This window comes from Acinonyx jubatus, chromosome B1, assembly GCF_027475565.1.
Source record: "Acinonyx jubatus isolate Ajub_Pintada_27869175 chromosome B1, VMU_Ajub_asm_v1.0, whole genome shotgun sequence".
Taxonomy (NCBI): Eukaryota; Metazoa; Chordata; class Mammalia; order Carnivora; family Felidae; genus Acinonyx; species Acinonyx jubatus.
In genome coordinates, this window is record NC_069382.1 from 27,054,022 (window position 1) to 27,079,974 (window position 25,953).

General features: G+C 38.6%; 1 protein-coding gene across 2 annotated transcripts; it reads right to left on the reverse strand.

Moving 5' to 3' along the window:
- Window positions 1-4,524: 4,524 nt before the first annotated feature.
- On the reverse strand, window positions 4,525-25,681 carry SARAF (store-operated calcium entry associated regulatory factor). Of its 2 annotated transcripts, none has more exons than XM_015062705.3 (6): window positions 25,393-25,681; window positions 15,894-16,072; window positions 12,942-13,359; window positions 10,940-11,069; window positions 10,152-10,306; window positions 4,525-7,701 (listed from the first exon to the last, which is right to left on the reverse strand). In XM_015062705.3, the coding sequence occupies exons 1-6, from the start codon at window positions 25,493-25,495 to the stop codon at window positions 7,676-7,678; spliced, it is 1,011 nt and encodes a 336-aa protein (XP_014918191.2). In that variant the 5' UTR covers window positions 25,496-25,681; the 3' UTR covers window positions 4,525-7,675. The 2 variants fall into 2 exon arrangements, with proteins under 2 accessions (XP_014918191.2, XP_026933109.1); XM_027077308.2 differs by having other exon boundaries at window positions 10,152-10,246; window positions 25,393-25,676.
- Between the last annotated feature and the right edge of the window lie 272 nt (window positions 25,682-25,953).

A 25,953-nucleotide genomic window follows, 5' to 3' on the forward strand; every position in this document is an offset into this window, starting at 1 on the left:
AGAGGACAGGAGAGCAAATCTGAGAAAGTTCACAAGATGGTACTAATCCAGGGATCTGGGAGCTCTGGTGCCTGAGGAAGGAATGCTTCTACCAGGAAACACTATCGTGGTGAATTGGATACCTGGAGCTGAACTCTGGCCGGTTTGGACTCCTTATGCTACTGAACAAACAGGCAAAGGAAACGATCACTATATTGACTTGGGTAATTCATCCAAACTCCCAAGGAAAAACTGGGTTGCCGCTACTCAGTGATGACAAGGGGCACTGAGCCTCTTTGTACTCTTTACTCAAAAGTTCTTCAGCCCTAGGAGGGCAACAGTCCAATTGTTACTTACCCTGTTGTGTTATACCACTCTTGTGGTTTCCCTACATTTGCCCACAACTTTGTAAATAATCCCTTTATTAAATCCATCTATTTCCTGCTAGGATTCTATCTACTATTCTAGGCACTGAAGATATAGCCATGAACAAAACAGGAATATCCCCCAAAATAACTTCTGCCCTCATACAGCCAACAATCAAATGAGACCAACCAACAGCTGTGCCCACCAATGGACCTCCAGAAATTTCACTGTCAGATTTATTTGCCACCCTCTGACACCCACATCTCTTACTAAAACATCTAGAATCGTTGCTACTTCTTACTTACCAGGTCCAATCAGCATAATATCATCATTCTCGTGGATTAATGTGGTGTCTTGTGGAAGGGAAAGGTTTATGACATGGGGCTGGAGAGTTGATATACTTTGGAGGTAGGACAGTGGAAGTGTCTTGCTGGCCATGCAAATTGCTTCTGGTGGTCACTATCAAGGTATCAAGGAAAAGTATTTGCCAGATCAAGTGCTGCATATTAGGCACCAGGAAATGTATTAATGTACTCAAGTAATGAAAGCACATCTGAAAAACAGAGAGGGAGGCAAACCATAAGAGACTCTTAAATACAGAGAACAAACTGAGGGTTGCTGGAGGGGAGTTGGGTGGGGGGATGGGCTAAATGAGTGATGGGTACTAAGGACGGCACTTGTTGGGATGAGCACTGGGTGTTATATGTAAGGGACGAATCACTAAATTCTACTCCTGAAACCATTATTACACTATATGTTAACTAACTTGGATTTAAACATAATTAAAAAAACAAAAAACAAAAAACCACACATCTGGAACAGCAGTTGCAACTGGAGTTACCACCTAATTAAAAATATGACAATTCACTATTATTCTCCAAGAGACATCTGTTTTCTGCACAGGCCAGTATGAGAGTTGAATAGGAATGTGATAGGAATACCCAGCCCTGAATCCTTCAAGTCCTTGATGGTGGCACTAAGCTCTGCAGTCCATCCAGAAATGTGGTTTTTCTTTGGTTTACTTTTCTTTTTTTTTTTTTTTCCCCTTAAACAATAGGAATTTGTCTCATAGTTCTACTAGTTCTACAGGCTACAAGCCTGAGATCAAGGTATGGGCAGGGCCATGCCCCCTCCGAAGGCACCAGAGAAGAATCAGTCCCAGGCCTCTCTCCTGGCTTCTGGTGCTTTGCTGGCAATCTCTGGTGTTCCTTGGCTTATGGCACCATAACTGCAGTCATCACATGGCATTCTTCCCGTGTATACAACACTGTGCCCAACTTTCTCCTCTTTATGATGACACAAGTCATACTGGACTAGAGGCTCACCTAACCCAGTATAACCTCATCTTAATTTAACTAATTACATCTGCAACAACCCTACTTCCAATTAAGGCCACATTCTGAGGTACTGGGGGTTAGGGTTTCAATAAATGAAATTTGGGGAAACACAATTCAACCCATAACACACATCAAACTCATTATTCTACGGGCTTTCTGTGCCCATTTCATTTCCTCATTTCCACTCTATTCCTAGCCACTGGCATTTCTAACTTCGATGTTTTTCCTTCCAGGAGGGGTCCCCACACATCCTCTTGGCCCCTTTAATCCAGTGTCCGTATTGCAGCCACCACCGGTTTTCCATTTTGTAGGTAGAGGCAGTTCTGTAGCTTCCATGTGCATCTTTCTTACCGTAACACTCCTCACGCCACAGGTCAGGGAACCAATGTGAAGACTGCCAGTTACTGAGTAGGTCTGTTCCAGCTACGCATTCCAGAGCTGGGGAAATGATCATAGGATTCATACATTTGGGGACCCATGGGACTCACTGAGATAGAGATCTAAGCTAAAACTCCATTAATCACCTGACCTTCATGGACCCCTGCTCTGGCTGGTGGACCAGAGTAGCATTTTGGACCTCCTACAATTAGTGTCAACTCAAAGACAGTATCCAGTAATCCCCAAAGGATGATTGTTTCCCTTTCCCCAGTGTACAGCCTCCCTAGTGAATAGCCATAGGTCCTTCAGGGGAAACAAGTCCTTGGGGAAAAGATTAATAAAAGTTTTGGCAGTGTAGCAGAGGTAGGCTTCTGCTCAATCTAGAACTCTTCCATTTACACAAATCAAGCAAGAATTTAGTAGACCACTCACCTTTTCTTTTCTAGGTACGCCATAATCAACACCAACACCCTAGGTCTCTGTGAGTTAAGGTAAATGTTATTCTGACTCTGCTGTTTATTACCATAACCAGGCCATGTTGTCTTTGGCAACTAAGTGTCGCCACTTGGCCCCTCCTATCCTGGGATCACATTAACCTCATTGCATTTAGGGACCCCAGTTTGATGGAACCAGTTCTCACTGTATTTTCTGACCTACAAAGAGCTACCCCTGTGCTCAAGGATGCTGGGGCCCCACACCCAAATTCATTTCTAAAGTAAAATTCTGAAAGGTGTCTTCCTCTGGACTCTCCCAGGGTGCGTGAGTAGGTCTTAACATGATAAATCTACCCTAACATTCCAATCCCATTAAGCCTTCAGATCCCTTCCTCTACAATATACCTACCAAAGCAGTTGTGGCAGTCTGACTTTAGTGTGGGCCATTTCTGAGTCCATGTTTCAGCCAACTAACCAAGCTGTTAGAGCCCTTTCAAATCCCTTGAACTAAAATACTAAATCCAGAATCTGTTTAGTGCGCCCATATCAATAAATTTGGCCTGATTCAACTTTCTATTTATCTACAATTATCTTACAAGCTTAAGATCCATTCCCACATAGACCCCAGATTTCCATCTGTATAGATTGGAAAAATTACGCAGTTCTTTTGGCGTGTAATGCACCTCACGGATTATACTTTGTACTTTACCCTTTGGTAACTGCTGGGACAGGAGTCTACTTGTGGGTTCTAGAAGCAAAGTAGGGTGGTGGAATCCTGAGGAGAAGCGGTAATGCCTTGCAAGGAACAACTCTAGAGAGGCCATATCAGGTGTTTCAGACAAAGTAGGATTAATGTTCTCAGACAAGAGTTGAAGGGCTACTTCTGCTGGTAAGGAAGAAACAGCAGACCTTAGGGGTTCAATGGCCCCAACTTTACTGGGATCTTCCCATACGTTCCCATTCCACTATTCAGGCTCCCATTCTTTCCCACTCAATGCTCTCACTGTAACAGCAGACATTCCTTGAGGTTGGGAAGTCATTTGTGTTGTAATTCACCCACTTGCAGGATAAGATTCTGGGTTTGGTTTTCAGAAATCTCAGCCCTGTAGCTAAGGACGTAATGGTTTCTTTCAGACAAAATACAAAAAGAAAGCTTTCAGGTCATTAATGTGAAGCTTCAGCTAGGAATTTGAAGCACTGAGCTCATCTTTTTCTTTTTCTACTTTGTCCAGCTCAGTTAGGAGCAACCAGCCAGTCCCCTTACACTCCATGTTAGACTAAAATGTCCTAAGGGATGGTCATCCAGAATCTTGCTTTTTACGTGTTACCAAAATGTGGTACTTTGTGTGTCTCCATTGCCACAACACTCCATGGACTACTAGTACCCTCTTGAACACTGGAAACAGTCATTAATGTCTTTCAATTAATCAGATTAGAGACTATATTCCAGAAAACCCAGAACCAATTTTCAAAACTCATCCTCAAGGTTCTGTTTGTTTAGAATCACTTCTGGGTTCAATCAGAGAAACAGAACCAGCAGCAGATGTATATGGAAGAGATGTATTAGAAGAAATTGGCTAACACGATTGTTAGGGCTAGTTAAGCAAGTCCAAAGTCCATAGAGTAAGCCATCAGGAAGGGCGGATGTTACCTCTTGAGCTGAACTGCTATCCACAGGAAGAATTTTTTCTTTCAGGAAATCTTAGTTCTGCTCCCAAGGCCTTTCAACGGATTGGATCAGGCCCACCCATATCCCCAAGGATAATCTCCTTTACTTAAAAATCAACTGATTGTACATGTTAATCACATCGACAAAGTATCCCCACAGCAACACCTTGAATAGTGTTTGAATAAGTGATAATTATAACCTAGCCAAGGTGACACATAAAACTCATCTTCACACCTTCTAAATCAGACACTCTGAGGGTAGGGCCAAGCAATCTGTATTTAAAGCCCTCTAGTGATTCTGATGCTTCTTCAAGTTTAAGAACCACTGGTTTAGAGAACAAATCAACAGGGAGGAACAGGAGTTGGGAGTCAACCACAATGTTTTATTACAATTAGCCAGTATCTGTTGCTTACAGTTAAAGAATCTTAGGAGATTCACCATACACACAAGGTCCTTAGTAGCAAACAGAAAATGACTCTACTAAATTGGGCAGAAAAGGAACTTATTAGCATTTATATTAAATAGCTCAAAAAACCCATGGGAAGGCTGGAAAACCAGGCTTAGGAAGAGGCAGGTTTTCAGACATGGGCATCCAGGCAGCACACAAACCAGCCAAGACATACCACAGCAATCATCCAGTTAATAGGGTCCCTGGGAAGTAGCACCAGACACTCACCAATACCTCCATGAAATCTTGAACTACCCTATCACTGCTGGGAATAGTCTCTTAATTGTCCTGAGGTCTTTGTGCCATTCTCTCCAAAGACCTGGAGGGAACATAGGACAGAAATATTGACAGAATTTAGTCACATGACCATGCCCTAGCTGCAAGGGGCAGGAAGAAGTAATTTTTGGCCCTCTTTCCTAAAGAGCTCAGAGTAGTAGAAAGATCTACACTTGAGATCATTACAATGAAATGTACTAAAATCAATGGTAAAAGTGTATATACAATGTATTATGGAAGAACAGTAGATAAGTTTAACCCAGTATTGGAGGATAGGGGTCAGAATCTAAAAGATCAGAAGTTTCAGAGAGAAGCATTCATGAAACTACAGAAACACACCTAACTGGTTAAAATACCAGAAATCCTATCCTAACATCTGAAGTTCTGCTGAACCCTCATGTGAGGAAAACTGTAAAGCCCCCTTTCACCTCTCCTTTCTCCTTTTCATGCCCACCCAAGCAGGTCCACCAAGCTCCCAACTTCAGTGCCTTTCTTTCCCTTGGTGCCATCCCCTACTGTGGGCCATCAACACACTAAAGAGACCCAGTTAGTTGTACTGTCTTTTATTCTGTCTTAGATTTGGTGGCGATACCTCAGAATCTTTTCCACAAATAACAAAGATGTGTAAACATACAACAATAAAGGAGAAGCACCCTAGTGGGGGTTGGGGGCTGAGGACCTTGAGCCCTATATGCCCAGTTTCTTTCCCCTCTTTCCCTCCAAGCAGTCTTTGAAAGAGCCTCAAAGAAAACCACCCCTCGTGGGGCGCCTGGGTGGCTCAGTTTGTTAAGTGTCTGACTCTTGATTTTAGCTCAGGTCATGATCTCAAGGTTCATGAGTTCAACCTTGCATCGGGCTCCGCACTGACAGCACGAGCCTGCCTGAGATTCTCTCTCCCTCTCTGCCCCTCCTCTGCTCTCTCAAAATAAACTTAAAAAGGACTTTTTTTTAATAATAATAAGAAGAACATCCCTCGTGCTGAGAGTAATCTAAAGTCACCAATTTAGTCAACTACATTCACTCATCATTTTCTTAAAATTCCAATGACCTGAAATAATGTATCCAAAAATTGAAATTGGGCCTGAAACTAACATAACATTGTGTGGCAACTGTATTTCAATTAAAAAAAAAAAAAAAATCACGGCGCCTGGGTGGCTCAATCAGCGTCCAACTTTAACTTGGGTCGCGATCTCACGGGAATTGCTCAGAACCTGGAGCCTGCTTCGGATTCTGTGTCTCCCTCTCTCTCTGCCCCTCCCCTGCTTGCGTCCTGTCTCTCTCTCTCTCAAAAATAAACATTAAAAAAATTGTTTTTAAATCACTTGGTTAAAAAAAAGTAAATTTAATATGCAGATCACTATCACTGGGACAATCCACAGCAGTTTTAAATTAACAACTTTCTTTTTACTTTGCTCTCCAAGTAAAACATACCTGGATTCAAGATTATAGGCCCCTGTAGCAAAAGGTAAATTAAAACCCAAAACACTAAGCAACTGGGGAAAAAGGCAATAAGCTGGATTTTCTTTTATTCCATCTCCCTTTACTGAGAAGAAATGGGGTAAGGATTTAGCACAATATACTTAAATAAAAACTGTTTCTTGTGTGACATGAATTAAGATTTCTACCAAGTTTTACTGATGAGAGGGCAGTTCTGTTCACAATACTCTTTCAACTGGCCCCTAAATCACATTTTAAAGAATAAACACAGGTTTGTTTTTAAATGATTCCTAAGAGGTAAAAATGGGACTCTCGGGTTGCAGAGTTTAACTGAGACAAATGGTGCAATCTTTGAGAGTTGAGAGACTTGGAGATTTCTTTTTTTTTTTTAAGTCATTTTTTAGCAGAGGCCTCCTTCCACACCATGTCTGAATTCCTTTTTTGAAAACACCAAGTGACTGGAAGCTAAGGCAAGACTCCCAGGGGAAATTAGGGAGACCCCTTTTCCTTTGGGAAGAAGGATAAAAAAAAAAAAGTTAATACCAATTTGTGTCAAGGCTGGTAGAAAGAATAAAAATTAAACCCTTTGTTTTTACTTTTCCTGTCATTTTAATGTAAGACTGAAACAGACTGCTACCATATTGGAGATTCACAGAGAATGGCATGCTTCTGCTATTAAAAGACCTTTGCTGAAACATTTAAACTTTACTTCCTAAGAAATGAATATGGAGGTTTCAAGCATTTTTGTCAGCACAACATCATTCACAACAACTTTCTAGATACTCATTTTCTACCTTTTCCCAAAAAAGGTCATTCTCACTTAGTAGAACCCCACCACCACTGAAGGGTTCAAAGCTCCTGAGCTCAAAAGTGATCAGAACACAGATAAGTATAATTGGTAGTCCAAAGCTTGGTTTAAATGTTATCAGAGCAAACACCAAACAGTAAATACCAAATAGATTATTATTGTTTGTATAAAGTAATGAAGCATATACTAAAACCACTTAAGATTGACGTTTTATGTATGCAGGATCTAATGGTAAGAAAGCCTCAGTCTTAATGGCATCACAGGTTTTAGAAACTAAATACATTTTCAGCTTTCCATGGTAATCATCACTCTCAGAAACCATAAAACACAACTGCATATTACACTAGCATACAGTTCTCTACATAAGCATTTTCTCATATATCAAGTAACAACACAAAAAGCAATACAGGACAAAAAAAACTACAGAACTTTTGCATATTCCCCTTTCCCCAGTTGTTAGCAGGTAGCACTTTTTTTTTTTTAAGAAACTGATGAAAAGTCAGAAATTTTGCATCCAACGTTTGACTTCAACTTTTTACTTTCTTATCGTCTTCTGGTACCACCATATCCTAAAATGAGAAGAGTAAAATTTGTATTCATTTTCAAAACTGCACTGGCATTGTTTATCAAATTACAACAGTAACACATCTATTGTTAACAAATGAGTAAGAGAGATGGGAGGGAGGGAGTGGGGAGCAGGGCTATGCAGACAACGCTTCGCCCCCCATAACAGCCCTCCTAGTTGGTCATCCAGACATCAAGGCTGCTGCAAATCACTTGTAGTAGGGAAACAAAAGAAGATGTGTTCCATGATTAAGGCAACGTGAGCAATTAAGGCAACGTGGTATGGGCAATACTTAAAACCTAAGCCAAAAAGCAGAGAAGCCTATGGAGCCAGCCACGCCCTGCCACCTGTCACCACACCGGCGACAAACAGAAATAACGTGGGGGCAAGTTTCAGGCTCTCAATAGTAAACGTTAACTTCATTACCCCCACACACAGCTAACGGGTTACAGATGACAAGTGTTCCCACCTGGAAAGTCCATTTTTTTTCAGGTTTTCCTTAAGATTATTTAATGTTTGATGATTTTCTTCATATAAGTCCCATACACTTCTAGTTGATATTTATGGGTTTTTTTTACATTTTTTGTTTCCAATAAGAATGAGTGTTCTATTATTGTGTTTTGGCCTATGTAAGCTATATTTTTATATATCCTCCCAATCACTACCTCCCCTTTTTTTCTCCCCAAAAATAACTACCACCTTAACATCTAACTCCATAGGTTAGCTTTGCTTGTTTTTAAACATGTATATTTATAAAATATGAATGTTGTAATCATATTTATATACAGTCCTTTGTGTCTGGCTTCTTTCTTTTCTTTTTATATTTGGAAGAGCTATCCACATTATTGCATACAGCTGTATATTCACTCGCCCTGTTACACAGCATTCCATCGTATGGACATAACTCCATTTATTCAACCAGTTCACTGCTCTTGGATACGTGGGTTTCTTCCACTTGGAGGCTACTAGGAGTAAATATGCAGGGTGCCTGAGTGGCTCAGTTGGTTATGAAATCCAACTCTGGATTTCAGCTCAGGTCATGATCTCACAATCATGAGATCTAGCTCCATGCTAGGCATGGACCCTGCTAAAGATTCTCTCTCTTCCTCTCTCTCTGACCTTCCCCTTCTTGAGTGCATGTGCACACACATACGCACTCTCTTTCTCAAAAAAAAAGAAAAAAGAAAGAAAAAAGGATTAAAGATGCTATGAGCATTCTCATACTTATCTTTCAGTATATGAATGTGTGCATTTCTGTTGCTATACGTCTGAGAGTGAAATTGCTGGGGCTTGAGTATGCTCATGGTTTTTCAAAGTGATTGTATCAATTTATATTCACACCAGTACTATGAGAAATTCACTGTTACACTTCAAAACATATTTAAATGCAGTTTTCTGTCAATATCAAGAATTCATCTCTCTTCTAGAACTTCCCCCTGCTGAAGATGAATCCAATCCACAGCAATCTACTTCATGACCCATTACCTCCCATTCTCTGCTAATTAGCTAGATGTTTAAAAACAAATAGTTATTTTTTTTACTTTTTATATTATATCCCTGATTTTTACAAAATTTCCTCTTAACAATAGAAATAAACATTACCACCATACTTCAATTAATACATTTTTATTGAGTTTTGCTGAATATTCAGTATATAGAAAATCTCATTTTAGAATTTAAGAAGAACTCTAGAGGTCACAGAATTAAACACATGTAGAAACCAATGCTCAGGAAGGTTGAAGGTCAAGCCCTGGTTGGTTAATGTTGGAAGTGAGTCTAAACCAAATCCCTACTTGATTTTTAAAGAATGTTTAGAGGTGAGAGGAAAGAATGAATCTAAACTATATTCTCTCTCAGCTAACTGTGCTATTAATATTTCTGATGGGTATGCCAAATAAAACTATGATTACTAATACACAGTTATCTTTTTTAATGTATTTTTTAAGTTTATTTATTTATTTTTAAATTTTTTTCATGTTTATTTATTTTTGAGAGAAAGAGACAGAGCATAAGCAGGAGAAAGGGCAGAGTGAGAGAGGGAGACACAGAATCTGAAGCCAGCTCTAGGCTCCAAGCTGTCAGCACAGAGCCCGCCCCACACAGGGTTCGAACCCACGAACTGTGAGATCATGACCTGAGGCGAAGTCAGACACTTAGCTGCTTAACCGACTGAGCCACCCGGGCGCCCTTATTTATTTATTTTTGAAGGGGGCAGTGGGGAGCAGAGAGAGAGGGAAAGACAGAATCCCAAGCAGGCTCAGTGCTATAAGTGCAGAGCCCGATGCGGGGCTCGAATTCACAAACCACGAGATCAGGACCTGAGCTGAAATCAAGAGTCGGACACTTAACTGAGTGAGCCCCCCAGGTGCCCTCAGTTCATCATCTTCCTAAGTTCCAAAACTACTTCTATACTCTACTGCCACAAGATACGAAGCTCCATGTTTTCGCTCTCACCTGATGCTGTTCTGGTTCTCGTCTCTGAGCTTGCATATGCCGAATAGCTACCCGAGGCTCCACGAAGTGGCGAGTAGGCACGGCTATTCCACATGCTGGAGGACGAAGGAGGAGGAGATGGGTAATACCACGAGTCAGAAAAGGGTGTGGCTGCTCTATGAAGACATAAAAGCGTGTCAGGCATTTTCTTGTGACCAGTTTTAAATATTCTGTTGCTAAACTCTTGGAAAAAAAAATCTTTATCAAGTGTTTTTCCTCAGTGTTCTGGTATAACATGAAATAGATACTATTTTGTTTCTCTGATATTGTATGGTCATTGCCATGGTGGGGGGGGGGGGGCAGAGAGTGACAGGGAGAAGAGACTCTTTCAGAAGTCACAGTCAGATAAATCTAAAATTAAGCTACCAATAATACTGAAGACATCCCAAAATCTGGCTCCAAGCCCTGTCCAGCCTTGTTTCTATCATTCCCTACCAAACCTGACTGCTAACTGTTCCTCAAGCACGATGTTCTTTCCTATCTTCTCATTTTCTCAGATGTTAAGTAAACAGTCTTTTTCCTATCTCATAGTATCTATAAGGATAACATCGGAAGAAGACACAATGAAAGAAAGTAGCATATACAGTATTGATGAAAGCCCATATAGCAGAGACTCTGATTTAATATGGTAATGTCACCATTATTTATTTTCCTCAACAAAACCAAATCCACTCCAACTGCAAATAAAACAAAGAAGCTTCCAAAGAAAAGTGGAATTTAAGAGCAAGTGAGATCAATGCAAAGCCTACCGATTGCTGCCAAACAAATATCCTAGTATTCCTCCAGTTCCCAAGCCAGTCCAGAACCCAGGTCCTGAACTGTCATATCCTTGTTGTCCTGTGAAAGCACTGCCAAAACCAGAAGTTGCACCAGGTGGTCCTAGAAATAAAAATGATTTATTATATACCCTCACGTAGACAAAACATGACCTGCAACACCAAAAATAACATGACATTTCAATTACTTCACCTGCACTGTCTATTGCTAATACTCAGCCCTCAACTCATAAACAAGTTGTATTCAAAAAGTATATTCATAAAATACCGATTTATAACTAAGGAGTGCCTTTCCCATAGACGCGGAAAAAAGGGATGTATCTTAGAAGGGAGGAGGGTCCCCTTCTGAAAAGTCATATTTGCCCTGCTCAGGATCAGCTACTGCAAGACAACCCCACTTGTCGGGGGTCCTTCCTTTCTGCATTATGAACATCTATGAAAGCTTCATGTGATAGCTGTACTTGGGTGCCTGATGCAGGAATCCAAGTGGAGGCAGCAAAGATATTTGTATTGATTGGGAAGTCAGGTCTTAAACCAAAAAAGCATCCTCTGCTCAGAGGAAGTTTTTTTTAAATTGATGTATAACATACATAGAGGAAAGTGTGCTAATCTCACTTGTATAGCATAAGAAATTTGTACATATGTACCCATGCATGTAACCACAACCCACATCAACAAAACATTTCTAGCACCCCAAAAGGCTCCCTCATGACAATTCCCAATAGATACCCGCCCACATCAGAGATAGTATTACCCCGACTTCTCTCACTATACTTTGGTCTTACCCATTCCTGAACTTCTAAATGTAATCATTTACTAGGTACTCGTCTGTGTCTGGCACATCATTATGTCTGTGAGAGGCAACCCCTACTATTGCACACATCTGGTTTTGTTTTTGTTTTTTAAAACCAATCTACAGTATTCCATTGTGTGAAAATAACCACAATTTGTGCCATTCTTATGTTTATGGACATTCTTTTTCCAGTTTTTGGCTATTGTGAATAAAACTGTTATAAATATTCCGTGCGTATCTTTTTTTGTACAAATGCATGCATTTCCCTTAGGTATGTATCAAGGAATGTAGCTGCTGGGTCATAGGGGAGGTGAATGTTTGATTTTAGACAGTGACAGTTTTCCAAAGTGTTTTCTATTTTAACTCCTACCATCAAGTTGCAGTTGCCATTACTTGATAATGTGCCTTTTTAATGTTAGCTCTTATGGTGGTTACACGGTGGTTAATAATGAACTCAATGTGGTTTTAATTTGCATTTTCTTGAAGACTAATGATGCTAAGCACCTTTTCATATTGTTACTAGACATCTGGATATCTTCTTTTATTATAAAATGGCTGTTCAACTCTCTTGTCCATTTTAAAAATTGGATTGTCTGCCTTTCCTGAGACTTGTAGGAGAGTTCTTTACATATTCTAGATACACACCCTTTGTTGGAAATAATGTTTTACAAATATTTTCTCCCAGCCTGTGGCTTGCCTTTTCACTCTGTAATGTTGTCTTTTGATGGCTAAATGTTCTCAATTTAAATAAAGTCGAATTTATCCATCTTGTCTTTCTGGCTGGAACTTTTTGTATTCAAAGACATTTTTGCCCATCCCATGGTCGTGACAAATATTTTCATGTTTTCTGGAAACCTATGTTTTACCTTTTATACTGAGATCTATATTTAATGAATAGATTTTTGTGTATGGTATGAGATGGAGTTCAAGGTAAATGCTTATTGCCAAATCTGATCAAGTTCTTCTGATTAAGATGATTTATAATTTAACCATGCCACCTTAAAATAGTGGTTGCAATTATCTTTACGCAGAAAAATAGGTAAAAGAAGTTGAAAAAGTAAAATATGAGAACACAAATCTGCTTTGGTCTCCCAATGCCACTATGTTTCTATTTCAGAAACCAGCACGAGATTCACTACCTCACATCTACCCTACTTATTGCCATTACCTAGGGAAACATACCTGTGAAGTCAGACTTAAAGCCTGCGGGAGGGGGTCCTGCAGAGTTGGTGAATCTCTGGTAACGATGGGAATACGGAGGATACTCAGAATATGGGGGAGGAGAATCTTGACCATCACTAAGGAACAATTTATAAACTCCAAAAGCAATAGCAAGTAGTACTATGACGGTAATCAATCCACTGATGCCACAGGAATCTGAGGAATACAGCTTGTTATAATAATCAGAGAAAGAGTTAAAGCCATAGTTTTTTCCAGACTCTCTCAGTTTCTTCAGGCCAAGTTCTGTGTAATCTAAATTATACTCCAAGCCACAGGAACCTCTTAGTACATATTGGTCTTCAGAGGATTCATAGCCTTCACAGCTCACTACAGTTTTTCCAAATTTATACGCAATATCTAAATCAGTCTTACATTCCCACTGTGAAGAAAAACAGAAATAGATTATGAGAATCAAATTTTTTTTAATAAATATTATTTGGGTTATACAGTTGTCTCAATAAGGCAAAATGAAGTTGGGGAATGATAAACAAAATTCAGAACAATGAGTACTTTGGTGTTGGGGAGAAGGCAACCTACAGGGTTTAAAGCTAGGTAGGAGGTACCTGAGTGTGCGTTTTATTACTATTCCTTATTCCTTACATATACACATGAGGAATTCTTTTGTACATATTAAGTATACCACAATTTATGAACGTTAAGCAAAATTTTAAATGTCAACTTTTGCTACTGTAGTTCAAGATGTTTACTTTAAAAGTAGGGGTTCTTGGGGCACCTGGGTGGCTTAGTCAGTTGAGCACCCAACTCCTGGATTCCAGCTCAGGTCATATCTTGCAGTTTGTGGGTTCAAATCCTGTGCAGAGACCCATGCAGAGCCTGTTTGGGATTCTCTCTCTCTCTGCCCCTTCCCTGCTCATTCCCTCTCTCTCCCCCTCAAAATAAATAAATAAAAACTTAAAAAAATAAAAATAAAAATAGAGGTTCTTTAAAGGTTAGGGCTCAAAAATCAGCATCATCCATGAATATCTGGTAACTACGTATAGCATCAGAAATAGTACATAACCTTGCGAAAAAAACTTTCTATACAGGTGAGCTTGGATGGCTCAGTCACTTAAGCGTCCAACTTTGGCTCAGGTCATGATCTCACAGTTCGTGAGTTCGAGTTCTGTGTCAGACTCTGTGCTGACAGCTCAGAGCCTGGAGCCTGCTTCAGACTCTGTGTCTCCCTCTCTCTATGCTCCTACCCCATTCAAACTCTTGTTTCTCTCAAATAAACATTAAAAAAAAATTTTTTTTAAACCTTCTACACAAATCTTATAACAGACAGACTAACACAGACTAACTTTTCAGGGTCCAATCCTGTAAGTAATCTCTTAAAAAACATTTTTTGGGGCATCTGGATGGCTCAGTCGGTTGAGTGTGTGGCTTCAGCTCGGGTCATGATCTCACAGTTGGTGAGTTCAAGCCCCGCGTCAGGCTCTGTGCTGACAGCTCGGAGCCTGGAGCCTGCTTCAGATTCTGTGTCTCCCTCTCTCTCTCTGCCCCTCCCCAGCTTGCACTCTATCTCTCTCTTTCTCTCTCAAAAATAAATAAACATTAAAAAAAAATTTTTAAACATCTTTTTTAAGTAATCTCTATGCCCAGCATAGAGATTTTTAAGCAATCTCTATGCCCAGCCTATGTTCAGAACCCCAAGATCAAGAATCACATGCTCTGCCACCTGAGGCAGTCAGGCAACGCATCTCTTAAATTTTAAGATATTTAGAAAAATGCAAAAAGAGTTCACACTAGCCTTAAATATTTCCACCTTAAAAAAAAAGTCTAAATTTAGTTTAAATTCTGTAATTATATATTGGGCTAAATAGGTAATATGCTTCTTTTAACAACATTTAAAGAGACACAAACTAAAATAGATCTGATTTGTTTTTCTGCCTTTCTGTAAGTTTTTGGCCAAATTATCTTCCTCTCTCAAATTTCAGATAAGCTGTTTTATTTTTTATAACACCTTTATTGAGATACAACTCATATACTATACATTCACCCATTTTGATGGTTTTTGGTTTTTAGTACATTTGTAGTTGTGCAACCATCGCCACAATCAATTTTAGCATGTTTTCAACACTGCAAAAAGAAATCTCATATTCATTAGCAGTCACTCCTTATTTCCTCCCAAATTTTCCAGCCCTGGGCAACTACCAATCTGTCTTTATGGATTTCCCTATCCTGGACATTTCATATGAATGTCTGATCACACAATATGTAACTGGCTTCTTTCACCTAGCATCAAGTTTTCACGTATATTGTAGCATGTATCTGTACTTTATTCTTTTTTATGGCTTAGTAATATTCTATTGTATGGCTATTCCACATTTTGTTTATTCACTCATCAATGACGGACATTTAGGATGTTTCTACTTTTTGGCTATTATGAATAATACTGCTACAAACATTTATGTACACATTTTTGTGTGGATACATGTTTTTAATTCTTTTGAGTATATACCTAGAAGTAGAATGATTGGGGCATTTGGTAACTCTATGTTTAACCTTTTGAGTGCCTGGCAGTTTTCTAAAGCACCTGCACCATTTTACATTCCTAATCGTCTACAATTCCTGATCATATTAACGTCCTTTCTCAAAAGTAGGTTGGTATTTTTTGAGGAATGACAGTAAAATGATAACCAGCAGAGATTCTCTGTCCCCACCCCAAGTGTATAAAGTTTTGGACATTTACTAATGTCTTAGAAGAAATTTATGGATGAAAATTACAATGAATACTTCCAGGCTTTAAAATCAGTTTTCTTTGGAGGACGTTCTTCCAGAAAATAACTGATTTATATTTATATATTTAACTTGAGATTTTTTACATGAACTTCCCCAAAATACTGAATAATATCCCAATAAATACTTGACTAAAAATTCCAACTAGACTGCCATCAACATAATAAATATTACCTGTACATCATAACCATCCCAACCTTTGTTCTGACATTGTATGACTTTTGGGGTATAAGAATCACATCCAGCTGTGCCTCCAACACATTTCAACTGTGGGATCGGATCCAGCCTACGGGAAGTGGTATAGCGGTCGTGGTGGAGGGTAAGAGCTTTTACATCCCGCAATAATATTCTGTCTGAAACAGGAAGAATACAGATGAACAGGTAGTAAATATCCTGTCAAACATAGAAAGGGTCATCCTAATAAAATTCATGTCATAGGAAATACTTTCGAAAGTACGTGGGTATAGAATTCTAGATTGTCACTCAAGCAAGAGGGTGGAATTTTCAGACATCTGAAAAGTTTCAAAATATATACCTTGTAGGTATCAATTCTTAGTAAGACAATGAAAGATATTCACCACCAAGAGAAAAAAATAAAACAAAGAGAAAGACATAAAACCCAGAGGACTAAAGAAAAAGTAATGGCATACAAAGGGACAAAGGAAATCCCAAGGAGAACGAGGAATGAAGACAGCAATATGACAACCATGACCAGGCAGAGGGCAGCAAGTCCACACTGGAAGAGTACTGCTCAAAAGCCAGACAGGAGGGCTGCCAGGAAAATTCCCTGCTGCTATCATACCATCTCTTTTAAACCTAAGGAAACAATGTCCAGGTGGACCTGGCTTTGGTTTTTATCTGTATTTGGTCTGTCTTGACCTCAAGCTGATCAAGTTCCTCCTCTTCCCCACCATGTCCTGCTAACTGGGCTCAGTTGAGGACACTCATGTCACCCCACAGAAGCACTCTGGCTTTAACCTATTCCTGAGTGCAACAGATAGACCATGGGAAACTTAGAAGTAAAAGACTGAGAACAACCTACTCCTTCTGACCATATTTCTGCCCAATGTTCAGTATCGGACCACTACAGTCTTTGACAGATACCTTAATTATAGTGAGTCCTATGTTTCCCATGATTTTCCCCAGTGATTTCTCCAGAAGGGGCACTTAAAATCTCAGGAAACCTAAAGCCAGAGACCTTTTTTTTACACTGGTAAGAAATGAGCTAGTCAGTTTTTCATAAACTTTTAGGGCTTTACCACATACATGAGTAGAAAAACTGGAGTAAAAAAAAGTAATCATTCAAAAATCAGGAAAGTAACTACCTCCAGGAAAGGAAATGTGCTTAGAAAGGATCATGAAGAATTCTTTCTTTCTCTTAACTGATTAACAACCTAGTAAGTACTTTTTTCTTGCTTACCCAGACACAGATACAGGAGTTGTTTTGATTTTTGTTAGTTTATTTTTATAAAAACTGAAAACATACAGCCCACGTTATTCTTCACATGGTTTTTCCACTTAACCAGACATCACGGACATTCCCTCGTATCAGCAGATACAGATCTTATTTATACTTATTTACCAAAAAAAGAACTTAATAAATGTGACTAAGCTGAGATTTATCAGCCACACTCTCTCACCAAAATGCAATAAAATTAGAAATACAATGACATAGTGGCGCCTGGGTAGCTCAGTCGGTTGGGTGTGCAACTCTTTGATTTCTGCCCAGGTCATTATCTCACAGTCAGTGGGACACAGCCCTGAGTCAGGCTCCGTGCTGATAGTATGGAGTCTGCTTGGGATCTCTCTCTCTCTCTCTCTCTCTCTCTCTCTCTCTCACTCACTCTCTCTCTCTGCACCCCTCCCCACTAGTGCATGCATGCATGTGCTCTGTCTCAAAATAGATAAACTTTTAAAAAGAAGAAATATAAAAACATAAAATACATATTAACATATAAAATCAATATGAAAAGACAGCTGAAAACCAGTAACAAGAAAGGAAATTTAAACTATATATACTGAAATATATTATTAAATCTATAGTAATATAAACAGTATAGTATTGGCACATGATTAGAAAAATTAATCATTGGACACCATGGACAAAAGTTAACCAACGATGACTAAAAACTTACACCATAAAACATACAACAAAAAAATACTGTACAAAAGCACAACAGAGTATGTTTATGATCATTAAGACACCAAAAGCAAAAGACTGACCAGCAAGATAAAGACTGCAATTGATCAAGTTATATTCAATCTATGAAAATCCAAAGTCCATAATAATGCTCAAAAAGAATGCAAAAAACTCATTTATCACTAAAAGTTTCTACCTACCTCCTTTCCCCTGAAAATTGGTAATTAAAGATTAAAAATTAAATTTCTATTCTGACTTTCCACCAGGAACTGTAATCTGAAATAGCCTCAGGTGATAATGGAAATCTCAACCTTATTGAAGAATGACAGCTAATAAATGCAGATGAAATGACAGAATTAGAAAAAAAAAATCATCATTTTATAACCCCTAAAGAAACAGATTCAGACAAGGATTTATTGGTTTTAAAATCATTAAAAGACCAGATATTGGTATGGTGCTAGAGTGCTTTCTGGAAAAATATAACTTCACAAGGGAGAAATAACGCCACTTTTAATCCACTAGTAATCTTAGCATCAATAATGGTAGAACAAATTGATATTAAAGAATCTACTATGATGTAATCCCTGAAAGTATTTAACATGAATTTTATCAATCCTTAGGAATTAACATTCAGTCTACAAGAAATACAAGGAAGAAAAAAAGTAAGCTAAAACAATGCCACGAGAAAACAGAATCTAGAAGGTAGGATATTCTAAAGGACAATAGGCCCAAGCCCTTCACCAAAGCAGCAGCATAAAAAAAAGGATTTCTACATTTAAAAAGACTTAAAGAAGAATACAATCAAATGTGATGCACAGACCTGGATTGGGTCTTGGTTTCAACCAACTAGTTTAGACATTTTGGGCACAAATGTGATATCTGAATATGGAATAGATAATTAGTTGACATTAAAAATTTAAGATTAATTTTGCCAGGGGTAATGTTATTTTTACCTTGTGGGGAAAAGTTCCTTTTTTAAAAAGGGGAAGAGTATATTGAAGAATTAGTGGTGGCCTGTCATGATGCCTAAAATTACATGGAAATATTTCAACCTTAAATATGGAATTGAAAGGAAACAAGGAATATACAAAGATTGATTAACTTGCCATCAAAATTTAAAATATCTTTCCCAGGGGTGCCTGGGTGGCTCAGTTGGTTAAGGGTCCAACTTCATTCAGCTCAGGTCATGACCACCCAGTTTGTGGTTCGGGCCTCTTCAGGCTCTGTGCTGACAGCTCAGAGCCTGGAGCCTGTTTTGGATTCTGTGTTTCCCAATCTCTCTGCCCCTCCTTGGCTCATGCTCTGTCTGTCTGTCTGTCTCTCTCTCTCTCTCTCTCTCTCTCTCTCCCTCTCTCTCAAAAATAAATAAAACATTAAAAAACTAAAAGACATAGAGATAGATATAAATAAATAGATCTTTCCCAGAATTCCTCCAATAGTCGGACTAGAATGACTTAGTATCAAGTAATTCTAGTAAAGTAAGTATTTGGCTTTTCTAGTATTTACATGGAGGTAGACAAGGAGAAGGTAGACAACAGCTTCTGATTAATCGTCCAATAGTGTCTATCGCACTTGGTACACACAGAAAAACAAGTAACATTTTATTTAGAGTTTCTGGACCTACAAAATCCAAGAAAACTTCCCAAAAGACAATCATGTTATAATAAGAGAATTTGATAAAACAGCTAGATATTTTATCAATTACCAAAAGTCAACAGGTTTTTCTTTAAGTATAATACTCAATTAGAAATGAAAATGGGAAGCCTAGGAGTGCCTGGGTGGCTCAGTCAGTTAAGTGTCCAACTTCAGCTCAGGTCATGATCTCACGGTTTGTGGGTTCGAGCCCCACATCCGGCTCTGTGCTGACAGCTCAGAGCCTGGAGCCTGCTTCAGATTCTGTGTCTCCCTCTCTCTCTCTCTGCCTCTCCCCCACTCACACTGTCTCTCCCTCTCTCAAAAATAAACATTAAAAAAATATATTTTTAAATAAAAAAAAGAAAATGAGAAGCCTATCTGAAATTAGTGCCAAGCTACATACATACATAAAATATCTGGAAATAAATTTAGGATCAATATGTGATCTATATTTTTTTTTAAATGCATATATAATAAGACCTAATACACTTCCAACCAGGAACCCAATTGGGATTTTTGGAACTGGGAAGAAATATGTTAAAGGTCCTATGAAAAAACTAACATCTATAAATAGCCAAAAAATGTTTAAAAAAGAATTGCTTTACCAGATAATAAACTTACTGTAAAATTACTATAGCGGTGCCTGGGTGGCTGAGTCGGTTAAGCGTCTGACTTCAACTCAGGTCATGATCTCTCAGTTCATGAGTTTGAGCCCTGTATCGGGTCCTGTATGGACAGCACAGAGCCTGGAGGCTGCTTCAGATTCTGTGTCTCCCTATCTCTCTCTGCCCCTCCTTTGCTTGTGTCCTCTCTCTCTTTCAAAAATAAATAAATAAATAAATAAACATTTAAAAGTATATAAAATAATCTAATATAAAATAATAATATATAATAAGTTATTATTTATATTAATTTATATATTAATTTAATATATTTATATTATATTTAATACATTTCTATTAAATTTATATTTATATTTAATATTATAGTATTAATATTATATTATTTAATAAATTTATATTATATTTATACTATATTTAATATATTTATATTAAATTGATATATTTATATTTCTATTATTTAATATTATATTGTTGATGTTATACTATTTAATAAATATATATTATATTTATATTATATTTAATATACTTATATTAAATTATGTATTAATTTAATATATCTATAAAATTATATTATTAAAACAATGTTAAATAATATTAATTTAATATTAGTATCAATAATATATAGATAAATATTAATAAATTTTAATAAATAATATTAATTTAATGTTAATGTTAAATAATACTAATTTAATAAACATTAAAAATAATACTAATTTAATATACTATATTAAATTTATATGTTTATATTTCTATTATTTAATATTATATTATTAATATTATATTATTTAATAAATATATATTTATATTATATTTAATATATTTATATTAAATTATATATTAATTTAATATACTTATATTAAATTTATATTATTATTAAAAATAATAATATAATAAAAGATAGTATGGGGGCGTCTGGGTGGCTCAGTCGGTTAAGCGTCCAACTTCAGCTTAGGTCATGATGTCACAGTTCATGAGTTTGGGCCCTGCGTCAGGCTCTGTGCTGATGGCTCAGAGCCTGGAGCCTGCTTCAGTTTCTGTGTCTCTCTCTCTGCCCCTCCCCTGCTTGTGCTCTGTCCCTCTCTCTCTATCTCTCTCAAAAATAAACAAACATTAAAAAAAATTTTTTTTTTTTAGAAAGATAGTATGAAGGGGTACCTGGGTGGCTCAGTCTTCAGACTCTTCAGGGTGGTGCTATCGAGCTTTGCCTGAGGCTCCACACTGGGTGTGGAACCTGCTTAAGATTCTCTCTCCCCCCTTCTGCCCCTCCACCACGTGCATGTGTGCTCGCTCTCTCTCTCAAAAAAAAAAAAGATAGTATGGAATTGGAACAGAAACAGGCAAGGGAACTACGAAACAAAAGAAAGTCTAGAAATTAATCCAGACAGGGGTGCCTGGGTGACTCAGTCGGTTAAGTGCCCGACTTCAGCTCAGGTCATGATCTCATGGTTGGTGAGTTAGAGCCCCGCATTGGGCTCTATGCTGACAGCTCAGAGCCTGGAGCCTGCTTCGGATCTGTGTCTCAGCCTCTCTCTGCCCCTCCTCCACTCGCGCTCTGTCTCCCTCAAAAATGAATAAACATTAAAAAAATTTTTTTTAGAAATAAATCTAGATATACATGGGAATTCAATATAAGGTAAAGTGGGCTTTTTAATTTAGTAAAAAAAAAAGGGGGGGCCTTCCTTAATAAATGACACCAACATAACTATGCAGCTAGAAGAAACTCCACCTACAGCTGTATAAAAACTTAATTCCATATGGACTAAAGACCTAAAATTTCCAAGAATTATATTAAAATAAAATATGCTATGTGCTATATTAACCCCAAACTATTACCTCATACATTAAAACTATAACAATGAAATTATTGAATGGTTTAAAAAGTCACACGGTGGGACACCTGGGTGACCCAATCAGTTGAGCATCAGACTCTTGATTTCCACCCAGGTCATGATCCCAGGGTAGTGGGATCAAGCCCTGTGTCAGGCTCTTTGCTGAGCATGGAGCCTGCTTGAGATTCTCTCTCTTTCCCTCTGCCCTTCTCCCCTACTGGCACATGTGCTGTCTCCAAAATAAAAAAATTAAAAAAATTTTAAAAAGTCACAAGATAAACTAAATAACAGAAAAAATAAAATAAAATAAATAACAGGAATAACAATAACTTGAAATTATTGTAGCAGGGTTGAGATAAGCAAACAACACCAAACTAAATTCCCATCACCAACTTGCTATATGACTTTGGCCAAGTCACTTAATTTATCTATACAGAAATTTCCTCACTTGTAAAATTAAGAATATCAACTTTAAAATTGGTCATGAATCTTAGATTTATCAACCTTAAAATAGAGGGCGAAGCTTAGATATGATCTTCTATCATTATCCAGCAGAGTACCTGACACATAACAGATGATCGGGTACAATAAATATTTTTGAGATGTTTAAGGAGCTATATACACATGGGGTATCATTACCATAACCCTACGGCATCTTTCCTCCCTAGACATCCTAAAGCTCACTAGGTTTTGTGGCCCTAAAAATTCCTATGTTGAAGCCCTAATCCCAATGTTACAATATTGAAGGCAGGGCCTTTGGGAAATGATTAGTTTTAGATGAGGGCTTGAGGATGAAGTCCCTCATGATAGGATTAGACCCTTATAAGAAGAGAAAAAGACCACAGCCCTCTCTTTCTCTGCCATAACAACAAAACAGCCATCTGCAAACCAAGAAACCAAACACCAAACATGCTGGCACCCTGATCTTCGACTTCCCAGCCTCCAGAAAACAAGAAATAAATGCTTGTTGTTTAAGCAACCCAGTCATGGTATTTTGTTATACCACACCGAACTGGGACAAGGTCCAAGTACAAAAAGCTAATACCCATCCTCCACTAGTTGTATCAGTCAACGGTCACAGGGAGTTCCCTGAAGTCCAGACTCACATCAAAATCCACTTACGGGTCTCAAATTTAAGATGAACAAAACCAAAGTCCCCCAAACATGCTTCTCTCACAATCTTCCACATCTCAGGAAATAGTAACTCCACGCTCCTAGCCACTAAGGCAAAAACCTTGCCTTCTCTCACCCCTACATCTAATCCATCAGAATATCATGTCAGCTCCACCTTCCTAAATAGGTGAGAATCCAACCAGTCTCACCAACTCCACTGCCTCTCCTCTGGCCAAACCATCACTACTCTTGGAACTCACTGTACCAGCAGCCTCTTCACTGGCCTCCCAGCTTCTCTGGACCTCCTACAGTCTGTTCTCCACAGAGTGGACAGAATGAGCCTTTAAAATACAATTCACAGCAGGTCATTTATGCCTCCTCTCCCTTCAGGTTTCTGATCAAATGTCACCTTAACAGTGGCTTCTTCCCTGACCAATGCATATTTTAAAAATTCCACTTCTACCTGCACACCCTATCTTCCTTACCCTGTGTTATCATTGTCCATACCACTTTTCACCATATGACAAGCTACTTACCAGTCTGTTTACTGTCTATTTCTCCTCAATAGATGTAAACTCCTTGGGGTCAAGACACTCAGTTTTGTTAACTGCTATATTCCCAATGCCTAGAAAAGGGACTTAAATTAAAATAATTCCATAAAGAATTTTGAAAAGTCTTAGGTAATCTCTTTAGAATGGGTATACAATTTTTTCCAGACAAATTACTGCTCTATGTTAGCTAAAGACAAAGTAAGTGCATCCAAAGCCAAATATCTATATATATATCTCTATATCTCTATATATAGATATATATATATCTCTATATCTCTATATATATATAGATATCTCTATATCTATATATAGAGATATATATACACACACACACACACACACAAAATGAGGGAGTGATTATTGCTTTACTAAAGGGCTTGATAAAACTTAACCCAATAAAATACTTTCATAAAACAATTCCTCAAAGTAAACTTAAGGTAAAATAGAATTTATAAATATCAATTGTGTTTACTCTGCAAAATATTTTGGTGCTTTTTGTTCCAGAACAATAGTGTATACAGTAGGTAGACTAAGATTTCCAAGAAGCAGTTCACCATTAATTTAAATTTGGTCCCCCTTTTTTTTTTTAATTCCCCGGATTCTTCATCTGAAAACTTTTTTTTACTTAAGAACTGAAGTTCAACTAATGTTTCAATCCAGTTTTTAAATTATAATTCTGACCAAAGTGTGATCTTTAGATACAACTTTCCAGAAATACGTAAGGAAATTACATGGACATTTAAACCCAACATGACTTTTATTACTAATAAAACATCCACATTCAAAGATCCACACTCAAAGTCAAGCACCTTCTCTCTCATTGCAGCATTTAGGAATCAAATAGGAAATTACAGAAATAAATCTGTTGCTTAAGAAACATAGGCATTTCCTATCGCCTAAGTCACAAATGCAATATTGACACTTTTAATGCTGTAACATCTTCATTCCCCAAACCAAAAATGATGTTTTAACTGTTTAAAAATTATTTCTTACATAATTACAATTTAACAGCATGCATCATTAAATGGAAATCTGTATGTTTATGTATAAATTACCCGGAATATTACTTATCCCACAAAAATTCTTCAGAAAATTCTAAAAACATAGTAATTTAAAAAAAAAAAGTCCTTTCTCAGAAAGTATTTATCATATACCATGACACACAAAAAATAATGTTTTTTAAATTCTAGTGTTCGGTGAAAAACAATGGGAAAAGCTGACGTAACGAAATGAACTTCACTGTAGTGGTCAGATTAAGAAGCATGAGTTCCGCTCACATGTCTGTGATTCTGCTAACCTACCTGCAAGGTTTACATCCCTGTCCACTAAGTGTGACTCACAGACTGCCGGTGCTGTAGCAACTGTCAGCCACAGCAACAGGCAGCCATGACAACAGGCAGCGAAGATTACATCAGATAGTCGTAACAACAAAGCAAAATGAGCAAGTGAGTATCGAGCTTTCCAGTTAAGTCTTAGAGATGAGGGCTGTTGTCCGAGGAAGGAGAAGGTAGACAAAATTCTGGGAGTCCAGGAAAGGGAGAAAGAAGATCTTTAAATATAGAGTCGTCCCGCCCCGCCCACTCCCCAACTGTCCCCACCAGTCCCACAGGACTTCTGGGAAAAGCAAAGAGGCCAGGTAGGACGCAGACGACTAGGAAAGAAGATGGAAATGAGAAATTAGAATAGAATGGCCCAAATGGCGGCGAACGGAAATGGTCGCCCGCTGGGCCTCTGAACGCTAGGTGTATTCAACAGAAAGGGGCGGGTGAGGACAGCACTCACCAGGGTCGTTCCAGGCGAGGGCAGGGCCAGTGATCAGCAGAAGCAAGAGGAAGCTGAGAAGGAGAGAGCGTCCAGTAGCTTCTGGCCCGCCGGCTGCGGCCATGGCTCCGGTGAAAAAAGCGGACGGCTGCCAGGCGCTCGCGGGCCGGAACCCTGGCTGCGGAACTTGCCGCTACGCGACAACACCCAGCACCTGGGACGGCGGCGAAGAGAAGGTCTGCAGAGCCGCAGCGAAGGTCCGTGCGCAAGTGTTACGTCACTGCCACTGCGTCGCGCGTTGGAACACGAGTGGACGCCGTGGGCCCCGCCCCTAAAGCTTAAAGCGGCTGGGGGCGGGGCCAAGGGAAGGACGGACCGTCCGGGGGGCGGGGCCTGGGCGGGGCGCCGGATGTTGTGGGCGGAACCGAAATTTGGGCCCCTCCCTGTTGCGCTTGATCTGCGGCTCAGAATGGTTCCGCGCGAAAGTGCAGTGGTTAGAGAGATTGAAACCAACGCGAAATCTTAGAAGTGTAGTTAGGTTATGCATTTCCGAAACCTTCATAAGCTCCCTGAGGGAAGTGA

Bases quoted from the DNA above. Each gene is read 5' to 3' on its own strand.
- SARAF (XM_015062705.3), bottom strand. From the start codon at position 25,495: ATGGCCGCAGCCGGCGGGCCAGAAGCTACTGGACGCTCTCTCCTTCTC. The intron at 16,073-25,392 runs GTGAGTGCTGTC...TTCCTGTTTCAG, and splicing joins CCTCGCCTGGAACGACCCTG to ACAGAATATTATTGCGGGAT. The intron at 7,702-10,151 runs GTGAGAGCGAAA...TTCTCATTTTAG, and splicing joins GAGAACCAGAACAGCATCAG to GATATGGTGGTACCAGAAGA.